Below are 16134 nucleotides of genomic sequence, written 5' to 3' on the forward strand. Positions count from 1 at the left end.
AACTCTATGTGTGGATCCCAAAGGGTTCATCTTATCTCTAGAAATTCACTATGCACAGATAAGCCAAAAGAATAGCTTCTTTTTCCAAGAACAACACAGAAATGAACAATATTGAAGTAGATGTCAGTTTAAGCATATTTGTTTGAAAGTTAATAAACTATTGGCTTTCCAATATCTTTTTATCTGGAATATAGGCATACACACACACACACACACACACACACACACACACACACTCACTCACACACACTCACACACACACACACAGGCACATATATGGTCCCTAGCCAGAGAACACTGAAGGCACAGATCTTCTTTCTCAAATTTTAGATCTGGTTCTTCATGTGTATTTTTACATACCTTATTTCTTACAACATTAAGAGAAACTAAAGATTTGCTGTTGGTTTCCTTTATTTAATAAAAGATCAAATATATACCTAAAATTTAAAACTCTGCATATATGACGTGTCTTTTTTTTAAAATTTGAAATATCCTGATACTCTACTCCTAAACTGCAATTAGATTCAGACTCAAATCATTTTCAATTCAACATATCTAATCTAGCCCCATTAAATTGGTTGCCTCTAAATGAATATGTCTGTCAGTCAAGCCAAAAACTACCAATTTTTTTTCTCAAACTTTACTTTGTGCAAGAATCCCAGGATAGCTATCCAAAAAATGCACCTATCTATGTGGATGGGATTGGGGAATCTCCATTTTCAGGCAGCCCATGCCAGCAGGTTCTGATTTGACAATAACACTCAAGAAGGTACAAACAGCTGGTAGAGCGCTTTTTCCCACTGAGGGCTTTAAAGCTGCTTTGTTTTTTAGAATTCCCCTTATTTCCCATTACAGAGTTTAGAGGCAGCTGTAGAAACATACATAGGTACAGAGTCAGTGTTACATTCTAAAGTACCCTGACATCAATTTTCTGCTCCTCCCATATCATCAGGCATATGCCTAAGGGAACAGATGGGTCTTGGGGTACTCATGAAGGGCCATCAAATCCTTCAGCTTTGGGGTTTAAAACTCTGCAGTACTTGTCATGAAATAAACAAAGGCTGAGCCTCAAATAAGTGGTGGGATGTTGGAGGGGGAAGACAGGTAACTCAGGGTCCAACTGGAATAATAGTAATTCAATTACCCTTGTTTTTATTTTATTCATTTACTTTAAGCCTCCTAACCTTATTTGGTTTTGCTAATTATGTTGCATATAAAATGTAGTAATAATCATACACATTTCCACAATGATAATTGATATAATTTTGAATGCACTCTATAAAACCTTGCTCTATTTTTTTTTATTTTAAAACTATAGAACAAAATATATAAATAGGCGTTAACCAATAATGACTATAGGTAAATATCTATTGCTTTTTCTCTTTCTTACATGGATAACCTTAGAAAAAATGTTTTTTATATATTTCTGACAGCATAAATAAAATAGTACAAATGGGCAGATGAACCCATTCTATTTAATATATATGGATACACACAATGCTGCCTCTTTTAAAGTTTTTCCTATCAAAAGTGCCTGAGCATGTACAATAAGAAATGTCTGGGACCACAGAAATCATACTATCAATAAGACGATAGTCTGTCTTCTTCAGTGAGGTATACCCGCAATGAACATATTTGTAAAATAATGATGCTTTCATAGTTCCAAGTTCCTGTGGCTCAACAGCAGGAAATGCTACAAAATAGCTATTCCTCATGTTTAGTGTCCCAATTTATTGCAAAACATCCTAATATTAATTCTACACTCAAATTTATTGCATGACAATTACAAAATCCTCTCTCATTAGAATGAGTAGAGAGAACTTGACACTATAAACATAGAGAAGGCAAAGCCAAAATGTATAAACATTTGCAAGACAAAAACTTTATAATTTAAATATTTAAAATCATAAGTTTCAATGATATCCTCTGCCATTTTAAGTAGAGGAAAAACAGTTTTAAAGAAAATTGTCAAGTGTATTTTTCAACAAATGAGGATTATTTTTTTACAATTAGAGTGATGAATAAATGTTGGTATACCAAAATAAATTTCTCTAGCTAAGACCTTTAACTCATAGGAACTATTTCTTAAGAAATAAAACTTCATGTTACTTTCTTTGCTCAGAATATTCAATGTATAGAGCCCATTTTATTCATGACACGGGTTGACTATTCTTAAGGTACTAACTTCAGCTTATGTGCAACATTCTTACTGAAGATGAAATTGAAATAAAATTTGAACTCATTTAGACAATTTTAAATGCTTGGCTTGTGCAGATATAGACACAGAATTGATAAAATTGTTTGTGATATCGAATAGGTCTAGCACAAAAATAGGAAATGCAATGAACTGAAAAAAAGTATTTCCAAATACACATATTTTGCTGTACTGAAAAAAATCATAAATATTTGATTTAAAAAAAGACCGTTAAGGTTAGATTCATTCTACATGATGTATACAAGATGTCAGATGCAAAGAGCCATGAAAACTGGCACTCAGTGGAAAATAGAAACAATTTTTGGATGCAGTTCTGATATTTATAGGATTAAGTCAAGGACCTCTGTAAATTGTGTTTTATATGTTTTGAAACAGAATACTTTATAGAAATAATTAAATGTACCTAGATTATTATGAAGTCGATCAGGAAAGAATATGCAAATAAACCCAACCAAGATGGCTACAACCACAGAGAACAGGAGGGAGTCTTTGGTTTCCTTGGCAATCGAGGAAGCCAAGCTTTCTGCCTCCCCTTGCTGGCCCAGGCCTCCACTCAATGGTACAAAGTTTCAATGATAGAAGATATATAAATCCCAACAAAAATGGCAGCAGCCATGGAGCTGGAGAGAGCAGGAGGCTTGAGTTGCCCCTGGAGATGGAGGAAGCCAAGCTTTCTGCCTGCCCTGGCCAGCCCAATACTCCACTCCAGGCTACAAAGTTTCAATTATAGAAGATATATAAATCCCAAAAGAAATGGCTGCTGCTATGGAGCAAGTAGGAGGCTTGGCTCCACTCAAGGCTACCAAGTTTTAATTATAGAAGATAAATAAATCCAGATACCAGGGTCTCCACTTGGGTTGCTCGGAGGCATGGCCAGCCTGCAAAGCACCACAGCTCCTCACCCAGGTCACCCCATACCCAAGGGAACCCCCACCCTGATCTGGGACACCCTTCAGGGTAAAACAGCTGGCTCCCACCCATGCACCAGCCTTCTATTCTATCTAATGATATCTAATAAAAAATTCATATGCAAATTGACAGTCACTCCAACACACAAGATGGCTGCCCCCATGTGGTCAAAGATAACTGCTCCCATGTGAACACAAGATGGCTACCTTACAAGATGGCCAGCAGGGGAGGACAGTTGAGAGGGACCAGGCCTGCAAGGGAGGGCAGTTGGGGATGATCAAGCCTGTAGGAGAAGGCAGTTAGAGGTGACCAAGCTGGCAGAGGATGGAAGTTGGGGGCAACTTGGCCTGCAGGGAAGGACAGTTGGGGAGGGGGACCCACACCTGCAGGGGAGAGAAGTTGGTGGGGGCCAGGCCTGCAGGGGAGGGCAGTTAGGCATCAATTAGGCTGGCAGTGGAGTGGTTAGGGGGTGATCAAGCTGGCAGACAGAGCGATTAGGAGCAATTAGGAAGGCAGGCAGGTGAGCAGTTGGGAGCCAGCAGTCCTGGATTATGAGAGGGACATCCCTCAAGGGCCTAGATTGGAGAGGGTGCAGGCTGGGTGAGGGAACCCCCCACCCTCCGTGCATGAGTTTAGTTCATTGGGTCTCTAGTCATTAAATAAAACAAATCTCTTTATTATAGGGTTCTTAATAGAAGATATGTTTTTTTAGGACACATTTTGGGGAATGGTGATAAATTGATAATTTGAAGAGAAATTAAACCTAATTTGTTTTTTATTTCTGAATTTTAAGGATGAAAGAGTGATGTCATGCTAACTTAATCATTTCATAATCAGACTGAGAAAGAGGACATTTTGGAAACTGGCTCTGTAGTCAGGACCAAATTCTGGTAGTAGAAATATCAAAAGGAAAGGAGCATCTGAAAAAGTAGAAACTGAGTGTCAGGACCAGGAACCGAGAGAGCTAAGATTTAGCTCAGCTACAGTAACAAGCTACATATAGGGTATTGAGAAGCAGGTAGTCATCTGGTGAGCTGGTGGTAAACAGGCACTTAACTTTCAGAGTGAGGCTGGAATGCAAGGTCAAAGAGTGAATAAATCAAACAGCAAGAACCCAAGAAAGAGAAGAAGGTATAAGAGAAGGACAGTCAGAAACTCACCAGACTCACAAGAAGTGAAGTAGGTCACAAGGAGGGAGCAGCATCAACTACCTTGAAAGACCTGGGCAAGGAGCCTGCACCGTGAGTTAAGTGAAAAATCTGTTCGGTCTTGATACTGAGGCCACAGTCTGGACTACCAAAGAAAATTTATTTCTATTTTTCTCTAAATTATACACTAATTCCAGAAAGTAATTAATTGGAAGCTGTAGGCAGATATGTTCTTAGGCAAATCTTCCCAGAGAAGATTCTAACCAAATGTTAATACAGAAATGGGCATGGCTAAGTGGACCTACACTTTCCAGGAGACATACAATAGCAGAGAACTACAATAGTAGCATAAAACTAAGACACTAGAGATTTGAAATTCACTGAGTCATGTTTCCCCACATAAATGCTATTTTAAAAGTGAAAGAGAAAATGTAGTATTTGCAATAAGTATATTTATTTTAAGTTGACATTAGCTAGCAAATAAATACTTCATGAATAAGAAATATTTTAATCATTAAATTAAAACTGATGACCTACTCATCATAGCATTACTGGCTTTAAAGAAAAATGACAAAATCTCTAGCATACACCAAAGAACCTGGACTAGATGAGCTTAATTTGATCAAGACTATTGGGGAACCAGGCCAGTGTGGTTCAATGGTTGAGTGTCCACCCATGATTCAGGAGGTCACAGTTTGATTTTTGCTTGGGGCACATTCCCAGGTTGTGGGCTCAATCCCCATTAGGGGACATGCAGCAGGCAGATGATCAATGATTCTCTCTCTCTCTCTCTCTCTCTCTCTCTCTCTCTCTCTCTCTCTCTCTCCTCTCCCTCTCCCTTCCTGTCTCTGAAATAAACAAAAACATTATTTTAAAAAATAAAAATAAATAAGTAAAAAGATTGTTGTGGACAGCAGTGTTCTTTAAAATGTGGTATATGCTCAAGGGACAAGTCATCCAGGTATAGAAAGAAAAAATTAAAATTTCCCTCCTATCAATTTTTTTTAAGAAATTGCATTTTCCAAATATTTAACATATTTAACATGTGTTCAATGTTCAGTAACATTGAAAGGGTTATACAATTTTTATAGCGGGGAACCACAAACCTAGAGGGCAGGCTGGAGCCACAGATGTACCAGAAGCTCTCCTTCAATTCAGGTATGGCCACTTCTATGCTGTTCAGCACTAGAAGGGCTTCCTAGTCCAATGAACATCTCCTATACAAAGGAGTCACCTCACTCACAAATAGTCTATGAAATAGTGTGATAAAAATCATCATATGAGTTTCCTGGTGTGTTTCCCCTTTTACTGCTGATTGGCTGTGAAATCTTTATAAATGTGTCAGACTTTCTATAGTCTCATAAAACAGACATAATTTAGTATCTGCGAGGGCTGTTTTCAAAACAAAATGAGATCAACGGTGAAAGTTGATTCCCATTTTATCTGAAAGCCTTTACAAATGCTCTTCTTATTTGAAACTGTATTTCTTAGCTCTGAATTTTACCCATTGGCATATTTTCAGCTCACATTTTTAGAGGAGAATGGTTGTCACCTCTATTTCATTAATATAAAGATAATGAATATGTCATAAATTAAAATTTACTTGCAAACAAGGGAATCAGAAGTCATTTAATTTTCATTATCATAAAAACATGAATGGATCTGCTGTGCACATACAATTCTTACAAGTCCTGCTGTTCAGTTTTTCAATGGTTTCAAATACTGCTTCTAAGAAGAAGCATCTAACTTCCCATATTTCTTTTGCAATATTGAATCCATGACAATTAGGACATCAGTAATCATACATATAGAAAGACAGGGCCAGATATATCTTTCAGTTCCTTGCATCTGGCATTGTATTTTGTTATAAGCGGTACCTCAAAATATTTGTTTTAGAAATTATAAAGCCAAGTAAGTAATCTTTAAGCCACAAAGCCTCCATCTGATTTTTATGTACCTTCTAAGCTAACCTTCCCAAAATGGCACCACGTGCTTCATTTAATCACACTAGAAGCTATTGCCTTGAGTATTTTCCATGATGTACTATATGTAAATTCTAAAGTAGTAGTACTTCACAATGGATTAACGCATATTATTGCTTTTTTCTAAGGGAATAGTTTTTTGAAAAAACTGTTTATAGAGAGCACTAACCCCAAAATGACTCAAAATGAGTGAAAAGGTAAGAGCAATATTTTGGGTAGTAAATAGATAAACTATGAATGATATAAAAGTTAACTTTTAAAAAGATTAATTTTGAGGTTATATGGCTATATCTATAACACTCATTGAGTTATATGATTTTTTTGTTGTTGTTGTTAACTACCAGAAATTAGTTGGAGGTCCTGATAATTTTTTTATTACTTTGAATTGGGTCAATCATCCTTTAGATATTAGAATCCTAGTGGTATGAGAGTTTAAAAAAGGAAGGTAGCCTGGGAGGGTATCATTTTTGTAATATCTATATTTTAGAGGAAAAAGAGAAAAAACCGAGTCCCAGAATATAAATGTAATTTGTCAGCCCTCAAAACCTGATGCTTTGTCCTCTAAGTATAAATAGCCTATTCAGTCTTGCTTCATTCATTAGTTTTTTTGTGTGTTTTTTTTTTTGTTTTTGTATTTGGATAGTGGAGATTCCCTTTGATATCATAAAATTATAAAAATTTAAAGATGATTTACAATAATACAAACAAGGTATGGACATCCTTTGATTCACTTCATATACTTCAACATTTATTAACATTATGAAGGATGGAAACTGTTTCATAATCTCACAAAATAAAAACATTATTATTAAATCTCTTTCAGACAGCTTTATAACTGAAGCCTTCACGCAGGCTTATGTTTACTCTATTTGAAATTTTGGAAGAGTGACTTGGAAATCAGACTATTTCTTCATATTGAGGGACTCTTGATCCTTAAAAGTGTTTTCCCTTTAGTTCTAATGCAAATAAATTGTGCAGAGAACAAGATAAATTAATGATTTTAAAGAAGTTATGAATTTTATGGCTAACATATGCCCTTTAAAAATCTAAAATGGACTAAATTAAATATGGCTTATTTAATTAGAAAACTCAAATTCAATTGCTTTTTGCACATTTCTACAAAATTAGTATTGAAATGAAGTTGTGAAGGGTTAGCTGCAATTCTAATAAAGGTCAACACTAAAATGTGCACTTTAGCAACTCAATTAATTCTACTAATTTGGATGAAATACTATACAGACTATCTTAACTTAGCAATTGTTTCATGAAGTAGACCAAAAGGTCATTTACGAGGTGACACTGTGACATTTTCATTTATACTGTGCTTCCCTTTTTGAAATCTGAAAAAAACCCAACTTTAAATAGATTCAATTATAGAGAATGAATTACCACCTACAAGGCAATTAATATACACAGAGCATATTCAATGTAAGATAATTTATAGTCTTTAATCGTAAGAATTTTTTAAAAGTTGGTTAGTCAATCCAAGTTAATTCTTGGAGAGTGCTCATTGTTTACTTGGATCTACTATACCAAAATATTTCTTCACAATTAATAAGATTATCATCAGTAGTGCTCCTTTTGCTGATAGAATGTTATTAAATACCATAATTTTATGCTGAGTTTTAATCAGTTTGTGTAATATGAGTATAAATACTAATGGAATTTACTCAATGTATTGAAAGCCACTGAATATGGACATAAAACACATAAACACTCTAATAAGAATATTGTTTCAGTAGAGAACATTGCCAAAGTAACATAATGCTCATTTTATGTTATTAATAACAGTACTACTATTCCCAGGTAAAGAATTTGAAAAATATAATTTCACCTATATAAAAAACTAAATTTTTTTTTGCCAATGCAAATTTATATAATTTATCAACATTTCTCACAGTTTGCAACTGATCTAACAATATATTACTTTATCTTTCATAGCTTTATTAAAAATTCCCTTTTGAAAGAAGCAAAGGATATGTATGCAGACCAGACCTTCACTCTTAATTAAAATTGCTGGTGTCAGGTCATGTTCCCCTAAGGTTTCACAAGCGACAGGAAAGAGAAAGGAGGGAGTTACCTGTTGCTGGGTACCTTCTATGTGCTTCCTCATTTGTCTTATTTAATTAAACTTCAAACCCAACAAAATGTCTGCTTTTTTGATACCTTAATGTTACTTTATTATATGACAGGGATTAACATTTAGCCCAGCCATATGTTAGAAATGTTCAACTAAGAGTCAAGAATAATTGGCTTATGATCTTTCAACTTAGTTGTAAGTTATTTTTCAAGGCTGAAACTGCAATTTAGCAAAAACAAACAAACAAAAATCACACACACATACCAACAAAACCTCTGTGTTTTTGAAAAACACATTGGTAGGGGCTTCTTGCTCAAAATATTGGAGAACAGCAAACACATCAAAGTGATGAAACAGTTTTTCAGAGGTGTGAAAAAATGCCTCGCATTTACTGCCGCCTGTGTACTTCACACATTTTTGCCAAGTATATAAAGGAATAGCATAATAATTTCATGATAAACAATAATGGAAGCTGCTCATTAGTTAGGTAAGATCACTTCTGAAAGGTAATATAAGAACACTTGCTTATGAAGCACCTGCTATTTTGCCTTTATGGAAGCACTGGAAACAACAATAGAGTAATAATAATAAGAAAATGTTAAAATGATATTTGTATACATAAAAATTCCTTTAAAATATTTTGGAATTTCATTTAGAACAAATGCATTTCCAGATATTATCTATTGAATAAATTTTGGAAAAACCTATTAAATTGAAATGAAACTCATCATTAGAAGGTTATATATAGTTAGTATATGAAAGAAAGTTCTTAAAAATCAATAAGCAGAAGATTGATAGTAAAGGAGGGAAATTTAAATGAGAGACATTGTTTCTCTTCTGAAGAGCTATTACCCAGAATTGATGCATCTTAGGTTAAAAACAGAATTAAACTTTATAAATCTGGAAACCTCAAATAAGGATAAAAAATTGACTCTATATAAACAACTTAAAAACAAACTCATCCTATACAATATCTATACAAATGTTAATCTTATTTTCAACAAAGACACTAATAACCATGGCAATATATAGTTGAACAGATTCTATTCTTTTGATGAGAAAATACTAAAAATAGTAACAATTCGTTTTCTTTCATGATGTCAAAAAAGAAGAAAAAAATAAGTATAAGTAAAGATGTCAATTTACCCTGCCTTCAAGATTCTGAGTATGTTTTGACACAACAAAAAAATAGACATAGTATACTGCAAGGACTGGTCCTTGAATTGATAGAAAGTCTGTCACCAACAGAATAAATCAATTTCAGCATGCAAGTGACGTTAAGAAGATTGTTGAAAAGCCATCTTAAAAATGTGATGGATGGAGGTTTGCATTGAAGAGAACACCCTGATTCATGTAAAATATTTGTTTATTTTTATCTTTCTTAGGAAATGTGCCATTGGCAACTCCTTCATGTGGATATATCTAGAGCCTACCAGCCTGAGTTGGTTATAGTGTAAAATATTTTGTACTATTCCACATGGCATTATGACTCAAAAGTGACATTTAATCTGAGGCATGACTGGAATATTTCCAATTTAAAAAATATTATATAGCAACAAAGAGCAAGTTTAACTTTACCATTCAATTCTAACAAATCTTTACCATTCAAATCTAACAAAAAAAAAAAGCTTCCATGGATTCCTCAAATTAAGAACTTAGAAATTCATAAAGGCTATGTACAATAGCCTTTATTATAAAGGCCAGGGTTTTAGTATGAGCTTTTAGTTTCTTTTTAAATATTATTTTGAAATTTGAGGATATTAGCAGTTGGCCTCTAAGTTGTGGGCCAAAATTCTATGCTGTGTATGCCCAAATCAATAAATTCAATTGTATTTCAAACTATTCCTTTATCCACACATATATCCAACAAATATTTATTGAATGCCTACTATGTGTCAGGTATTGTGACAGGTATTTAGTTAGGTACTGAACAACACGTTGAGAAAGTGAAAAAGACAGATGTGACAGATGTGGTCCCATCCCTCCTGGAGCAAACAATGAAGCATGAAAACACAATTTCAATAATATAATAGTGTGATAATGCTCTGAGATAATTATAGATGAATCAGTAGTGTACAGGAGAGAACTTAAGCCATATCTGGTAGGGGATGCAGTTGGTAGATGCACCAGAGGAATGTATACCCTGATTGTAGCTGAAAGATTATATCCATAAAAGGCTGGGGTGCTCTGGGCAGAGGTGTTCTTTCCCCATTCTTTTCCTCTAGGAAGGGGACATTCATAAAGAAATGGAAAGAGCGTGATAGTGTTTAGTTTGAAAAACCGAAGCAACTTTAGAAAAAACTAAAAAGGTAAGAAGGAATAGGGCCAAATCACGCACTTTTAGGTTATATTAAATAATCTGTACTTTATTCTGAGGCTAATAGAAAGGAGTTGAAAAGTTCTCAAAAGAGAGTAAGAAAATCAAAATTGTATTTTGGAAAAATATCATACTTACTATAACTTGGGAAACAGCTTTTTAGAGTAGGAACTGAACTTGGAAAGCTGCAAAAACCCAGGGTTAAAGGGGGTGGTAGCCTAGAGCAGGACAGTGGCAGTGGGATGGTGAGAAATGAAGAAATTGGAGAGCAGCTGAAATAACCAATACTTATTAACTTGTTACTGTGAGTGTGTGAGATTGGAGAAACTGAAAGAAAAAGGAGAATGTTTCTAGCTGTGAGAATAAGGGAAAATAAGCGAAGAAAAGACCATCTCTGCTTTCCTTCTATAACCTAGCTTTCTTAGGAGATGTAATCAAATTACTCCATTGCTTAGCAACCACATGGATAAAGCTAGTAAGTCATGATTCATGATTCTATGGGAACAATCCGTGGGTCAGTGGTTTGATGTCAGGGTGTTTAGATTCCTGCTGCGACACTTTCAAACCAATATTGACTATGAGCGTGAGGATAGATGAGAGTTAAAATGCAAATGCTCTCATGATCAATCCAGTAGATCTATATATAGTGTGATCTGGTACAGCCTGCTGCATCAATCTGACAGTAGCATCTGTAAATCAACATTGGGAGAAAAATAGCACACAGACATAGCTCCAAAGGGATTTTTGTTTTACCAATATAGTTAAGCCAAAGAGAGAGGCACATTTACATTAGTACGAAGGTAATGACTCCAACAATCATCTAACCAACAGGAAATCTTTTAAAAGAAGAGGCACAGGGGGTGGCGAAAGGTTTTGAGAACTGTTACCTGTAACCACTGTGACTGGTCGTTGTGGCCGGAGGTCCAGGCATTCACTTTGCCCTGCTTGTCCAGCCGAGCTTTCCTTGGCTCCCAGGTGAACATGTCCATATTGAGAGTTCTGAAGATGCTGGAGGCAGTGATCTGAAAGTCCTGTATGTGCCCCGATTTCATCCCCAGAGGCTCAGAACAGCCTGGAAGAAAATGAGAAGGGCTCCATGAGAAAAAGAATGTATCACCCTGCAAGTTTTATGTCTTCATTTTAGATAGGCAAGAGCAGATTAAGGCTAATGCTATTCATCCCCCCAAAGAGAGAGCATCTAAATTCAATAAAGGTTATAATCAGGAATAAATCTGGAACAAAATCGAAAAACAAAATAGCCAATTCAGGTTATTTTGTCTGAATATATTTTGGAAAAATTGAAAACAAGACAGAATTCAAATTACTTTTCTGCGATAGATGATTCTGCAAAATGAAAACAAGGCTCCCCTGTCTCATTAATGATAGCCTCATGGCTGTTCCTGGGTTTTCAACAGTTTCATTGCACCTTTAAAAATGGAACATTTTCTCACAAAGTATATTTGGTTTTCTTTTATTTGCTTCCATAATGCTGCAAATGAAAATTCCCTCAGTACAAAGTCATTTTCACAAACTGCTCCAATGGTATATTTTGAACTGGACTGCATTTTCTTTTCCAAGAAATGTTTGCTAATCTTTACCACATATTCTTAAAGCACCAACATGGCTTCTTCTGGAAGGTGATAAGCTAATATTTATTCAAAGTACACCATGTGCCAGGCATTGTACAACAATAGGATTTAAACAAATATATAACAGAAGAAAGTAAACTATTTCTAGCAAAAGCCATTATGGGATAAGCCTTTTATACATTTTATATTTTGATCATATCAATAACTTCTAGTATTGCGTAAATTTGGAAGATTCTCATATTTGTCACAAATGGTTTCAGGTTTGATATGGTGCAAATTGTGGATTTGTCTGTCCTTGAAATATGTGTGTGTATGTGTGTATGTGCATATGTGTATATGTGTGCACATGAATTTCCAATCTTGAGCTATAATTGTGACAGAATTCCATCCATAAAGCCATCCATAGGAAGCATGATTCTGTTATCATATTAGATAGTGGTTGAGGCTTCCACAAAGTAAGAAATCCAAAATAAGCCTGGCCTGTGTTTCTCAATGATTGAGTGTCAATCTATGAACCAGGAGGTCATGGTTTGATTCCAGTTTGGGGCACATGGCAGGGTCTGGGGTTTGATTTTCAGTGGAGGGTGTGCAGAAGGCAGCCAGTTAATGATTCTCTCTCATCAGTGATATATTTATCTCTCTATCCTTCTTCCTTTTTCTCTGATATCTATATCATCTATATCTATATCTATATCTATATCTATATTTATATCTATATCTATATCTATATCTATATCTATATCTATATCTATATCTATCTACATCTATATCTAATCTATCTATATGACCCTAGATTAACGAGGCTATTAAAAGAAATCCAAGATAAAAGGAAAAATCAGTGCCATTTCCTCATACTCTATTGGCCCCTCACAATCTGTGTAGACTTGTACCCGTTATTTAATCACAGTGTGCCTCAGTTTTCTCATCTTTAAGATAATGATGAAGTATTTTAAGAAATTAGCTAATAAATTTAAAGCATTTTAAAACAGTGCCAGGATATAGCTAGCATTCAGGAACTGTTAGCTCTTTTTATTATTCCATAAAGCTCATTTAAACAGATAACAATGTTAAGACCACAAATCAGCATATCTGGGGGTACTAAATAGCTTATGACTGGCTGCAGTTTCTAATACTAACCAATTTGAAGTCAAAGCTCTAAGAGAAGTGGCTTAGAACTCTTAAATTGTAGGTAAATAGTGCTTAACTACGGTGAACTGCTTTCTGTCTTAGTCCATGTACAGTAGATTACTTCTTCCTTCTGAGGCTCCTCCATGTCTACCTTCAACTCCACCTTTTAGGAAATGCCTATTCTATGCAAACATTACCAAAATGGTGATGGAGGGTTAGCCAATTATGTCTTAGTACTGGTTTTATTGGGTTTCAGGGATAGGAGACATATACTCTTAAGTCCCATAATAAAAATAACTGTAACTCCTAAATATAAATTCTGGAGGAGAAAAGTTTTATGACCAAATCTCAAGGATTATAGAAAGGTCTAAAATCTTAATGACATATCATTTATATTCAGGCAGTTCTATGGTAACATGCTTTGCCTAAATTATAGATTTCTGACTTGTTCTTCTATTGCTCTCATCAAGTCCTCATTCCCATCCTGCACTGCTACTAGAGTTTTCTGTTGTTGTTTTATTTTTTTTTTTAACTGATGGTGTTGCAGAAAAGATACAAGGGAAAAAGGAAAGGTTATTGGTTTCTTCTTTTTGTGATATAACACAGTATTTTAAATATTGACAGAAAAGGGATACCTTTATTTTGACCATTTCCGCTCAGGCATAGAATTCATTTCATACCCATTCCATTGTCTAGTACTTAGCCCAGAGGAAGTTCTGAATAATTTGTTCAGAGAATGAATGAATGACTATGCCTCCCCTAATTACCGTCATGATCCATTTCAATCTAAACATCTTAAATCATATGTCTCTCAGATAATTTAGGGGTTTTCTTTTTAAGTATTTGGTAAAAAGATTAGCTACTGATCTTCTAGACAGGCTGAGAGATCTTATAACAGTTTATTGAATACAATAAGGCAGTCTTAGGCTTTATAGTGTTGCACTGGATTGTGGGAAATAGTTCCATACATTATATTACTGCTTATTTCCAAAAGTAACAGTTAACCTCTTCCAATTTGCCTCACAAATTTTCTTTCTCATCCATATGATTTGATAAGTAAAAATTAACTCTTTTACCAGCATGGATAGCACCTACACAAAATGAAATATTAACAATGAAATTGATTATTTTACAGCTTTTAAAAGTATCCATCAAGTGATATCATTCTCTGCATGCAAGTTTAAAATCAATGTGTGGGTGTGGGAGATGGGTATGACTTCTTTCTGAGAACATAAAAATCTGTAAAGTGTCAGGTGTAACCTCAAGTCAAACTTGAAAGTAAAATATATTCACCCCTAAGGGGTATAACTGTGCCGTGTATGAGAGACTGACCCTCACAAATCAAATGGCTGAAAAGTTGGGGAAGGTGATGTTAAGCAACTAAAAACCACGGGGGCTTGTAGCAAACCTCATCATCTGTGGCTTCTTCTTGATTGCTTTATGATGGATGAGTTAGGGTTGACACCGGCCGGTGGTGATATAGTGACATGCAATAAAAACACTGTACAACAATTCTGCTCAGATTTACTGGTAGTCAGTAAACTGGTTTGAATTAAGAAAATAAGGAAAACATCCCTGTTAGGATAATTAACAGCACTAAAACCATATGTTGGCTGCTTCATAAAAGACACCCATCCATAATATGAAATATGATTCTTAAAACTAATTCACTCATCTAGCTAAATGTCTCTGCTTCTTTTAAAATATGTTTTTATTGATTTTAGAGCGAGGGGAAGTGAGAAGGATAGAAATAGAAACATAGACAAGAGAGAAACATCTATCTATTGGATGCCTCCTGCACACCCCCTTACTGGGTCCACAACCCAGACAGGTGTCCTGACCAGGAATCGAACCAGTGACCTCCTGATTCATGGATCAATGCTCAACCGCTGAGACACACTGGTGGGGCAGAAGTTTGATTGCTTTTTGATAGTAAATTTTATTTGCTTAAAAATAATTCCTTTTCTCAACATCACAAATATACCAAAGAAGGGAAATAAATACAAAATATACATTATAACCAATACACAACCTCTTGAAATACATAAATAGTTCCCAGTTATTCTGTTCTAGGGATGTGTCCTCTTATTTTTTAACTTTCACCCAAGGATATATTTATTGATTTTAGAGAGAAAAGGAAAGGGGTAGAAAAGAGAGAGAGAGAGAGAGAGAGAGAGAGAGAGAGAGAGAGAGAGAGGAGAGAGAGAGAGAGAGAAAGATGTGGGAGATAAATACAGATCAGTTGACTGCAACTTAGGTAAGTGCCCTGACTGGGAATTGAAGCTGCAAGCTTTGGTGTACAGTACCTGGCCAGCGCACATGTCCTCCTATGTTTAACTGAATAGTATCATTGTGCATTTGATAAAAAATCTTTATTTCTTGAAGGTTATTCTAAAAAGTGAGGTACTCATTTTTTTTTTCATTTTTCAAAACACAGTTGTTTAAACAAAACAATTACATTTTATGTAAATGTTGATGCTAGAATAAGAACAACCACCAAAAAGAAACACCGTGAAATGCCTAGACATAATTGTCTGTTTAGTTCAGAATCTAGCTATATTAAATGGGATCACTGTGAGACCTACACATCAAGTCTTCATCTTTCCAATACTGATGCTCCTGGAAGGTAAGGATTATTTAACCTGAGTCCTTTGATGGGCTATCTTTGAGTTGGATAACCACTGTATATACAATAGGCAGGATGGTAGATAAGAATGGTCCAAGAGTGAGTTTATAGTAGCAATCTTGTTATTGAAGTATTGTCTT

General features: G+C 35.1%; 1 protein-coding gene across 2 annotated transcripts in view; it reads right to left on the bottom strand.

The window, feature by feature from the left end:
- EDIL3 (EGF like repeats and discoidin domains 3) overlaps positions 1 to 16134 on the bottom strand; it is a 358208-nt gene that overhangs the window by 76256 nt on the left and 265818 nt on the right. For both annotated transcript variants that reach the window (XM_084881777.1, XM_084881776.1), the window contains one exon: positions 11539 to 11723. In XM_084881777.1, the coding sequence (XP_084737903.1) occupies positions 11539 to 11723 (185 nt within the window). The remainder of the gene's footprint in view (positions 1 to 11538; positions 11724 to 16134) is intronic.

The sequence above is a fragment of the Pipistrellus hanaki genome (assembly GCF_964339955.1).
Source record: "Pipistrellus hanaki genome assembly, chromosome: 4".
NCBI classification, from domain to species: Eukaryota; Metazoa; Chordata; class Mammalia; order Chiroptera; family Vespertilionidae; genus Pipistrellus; species Pipistrellus hanaki.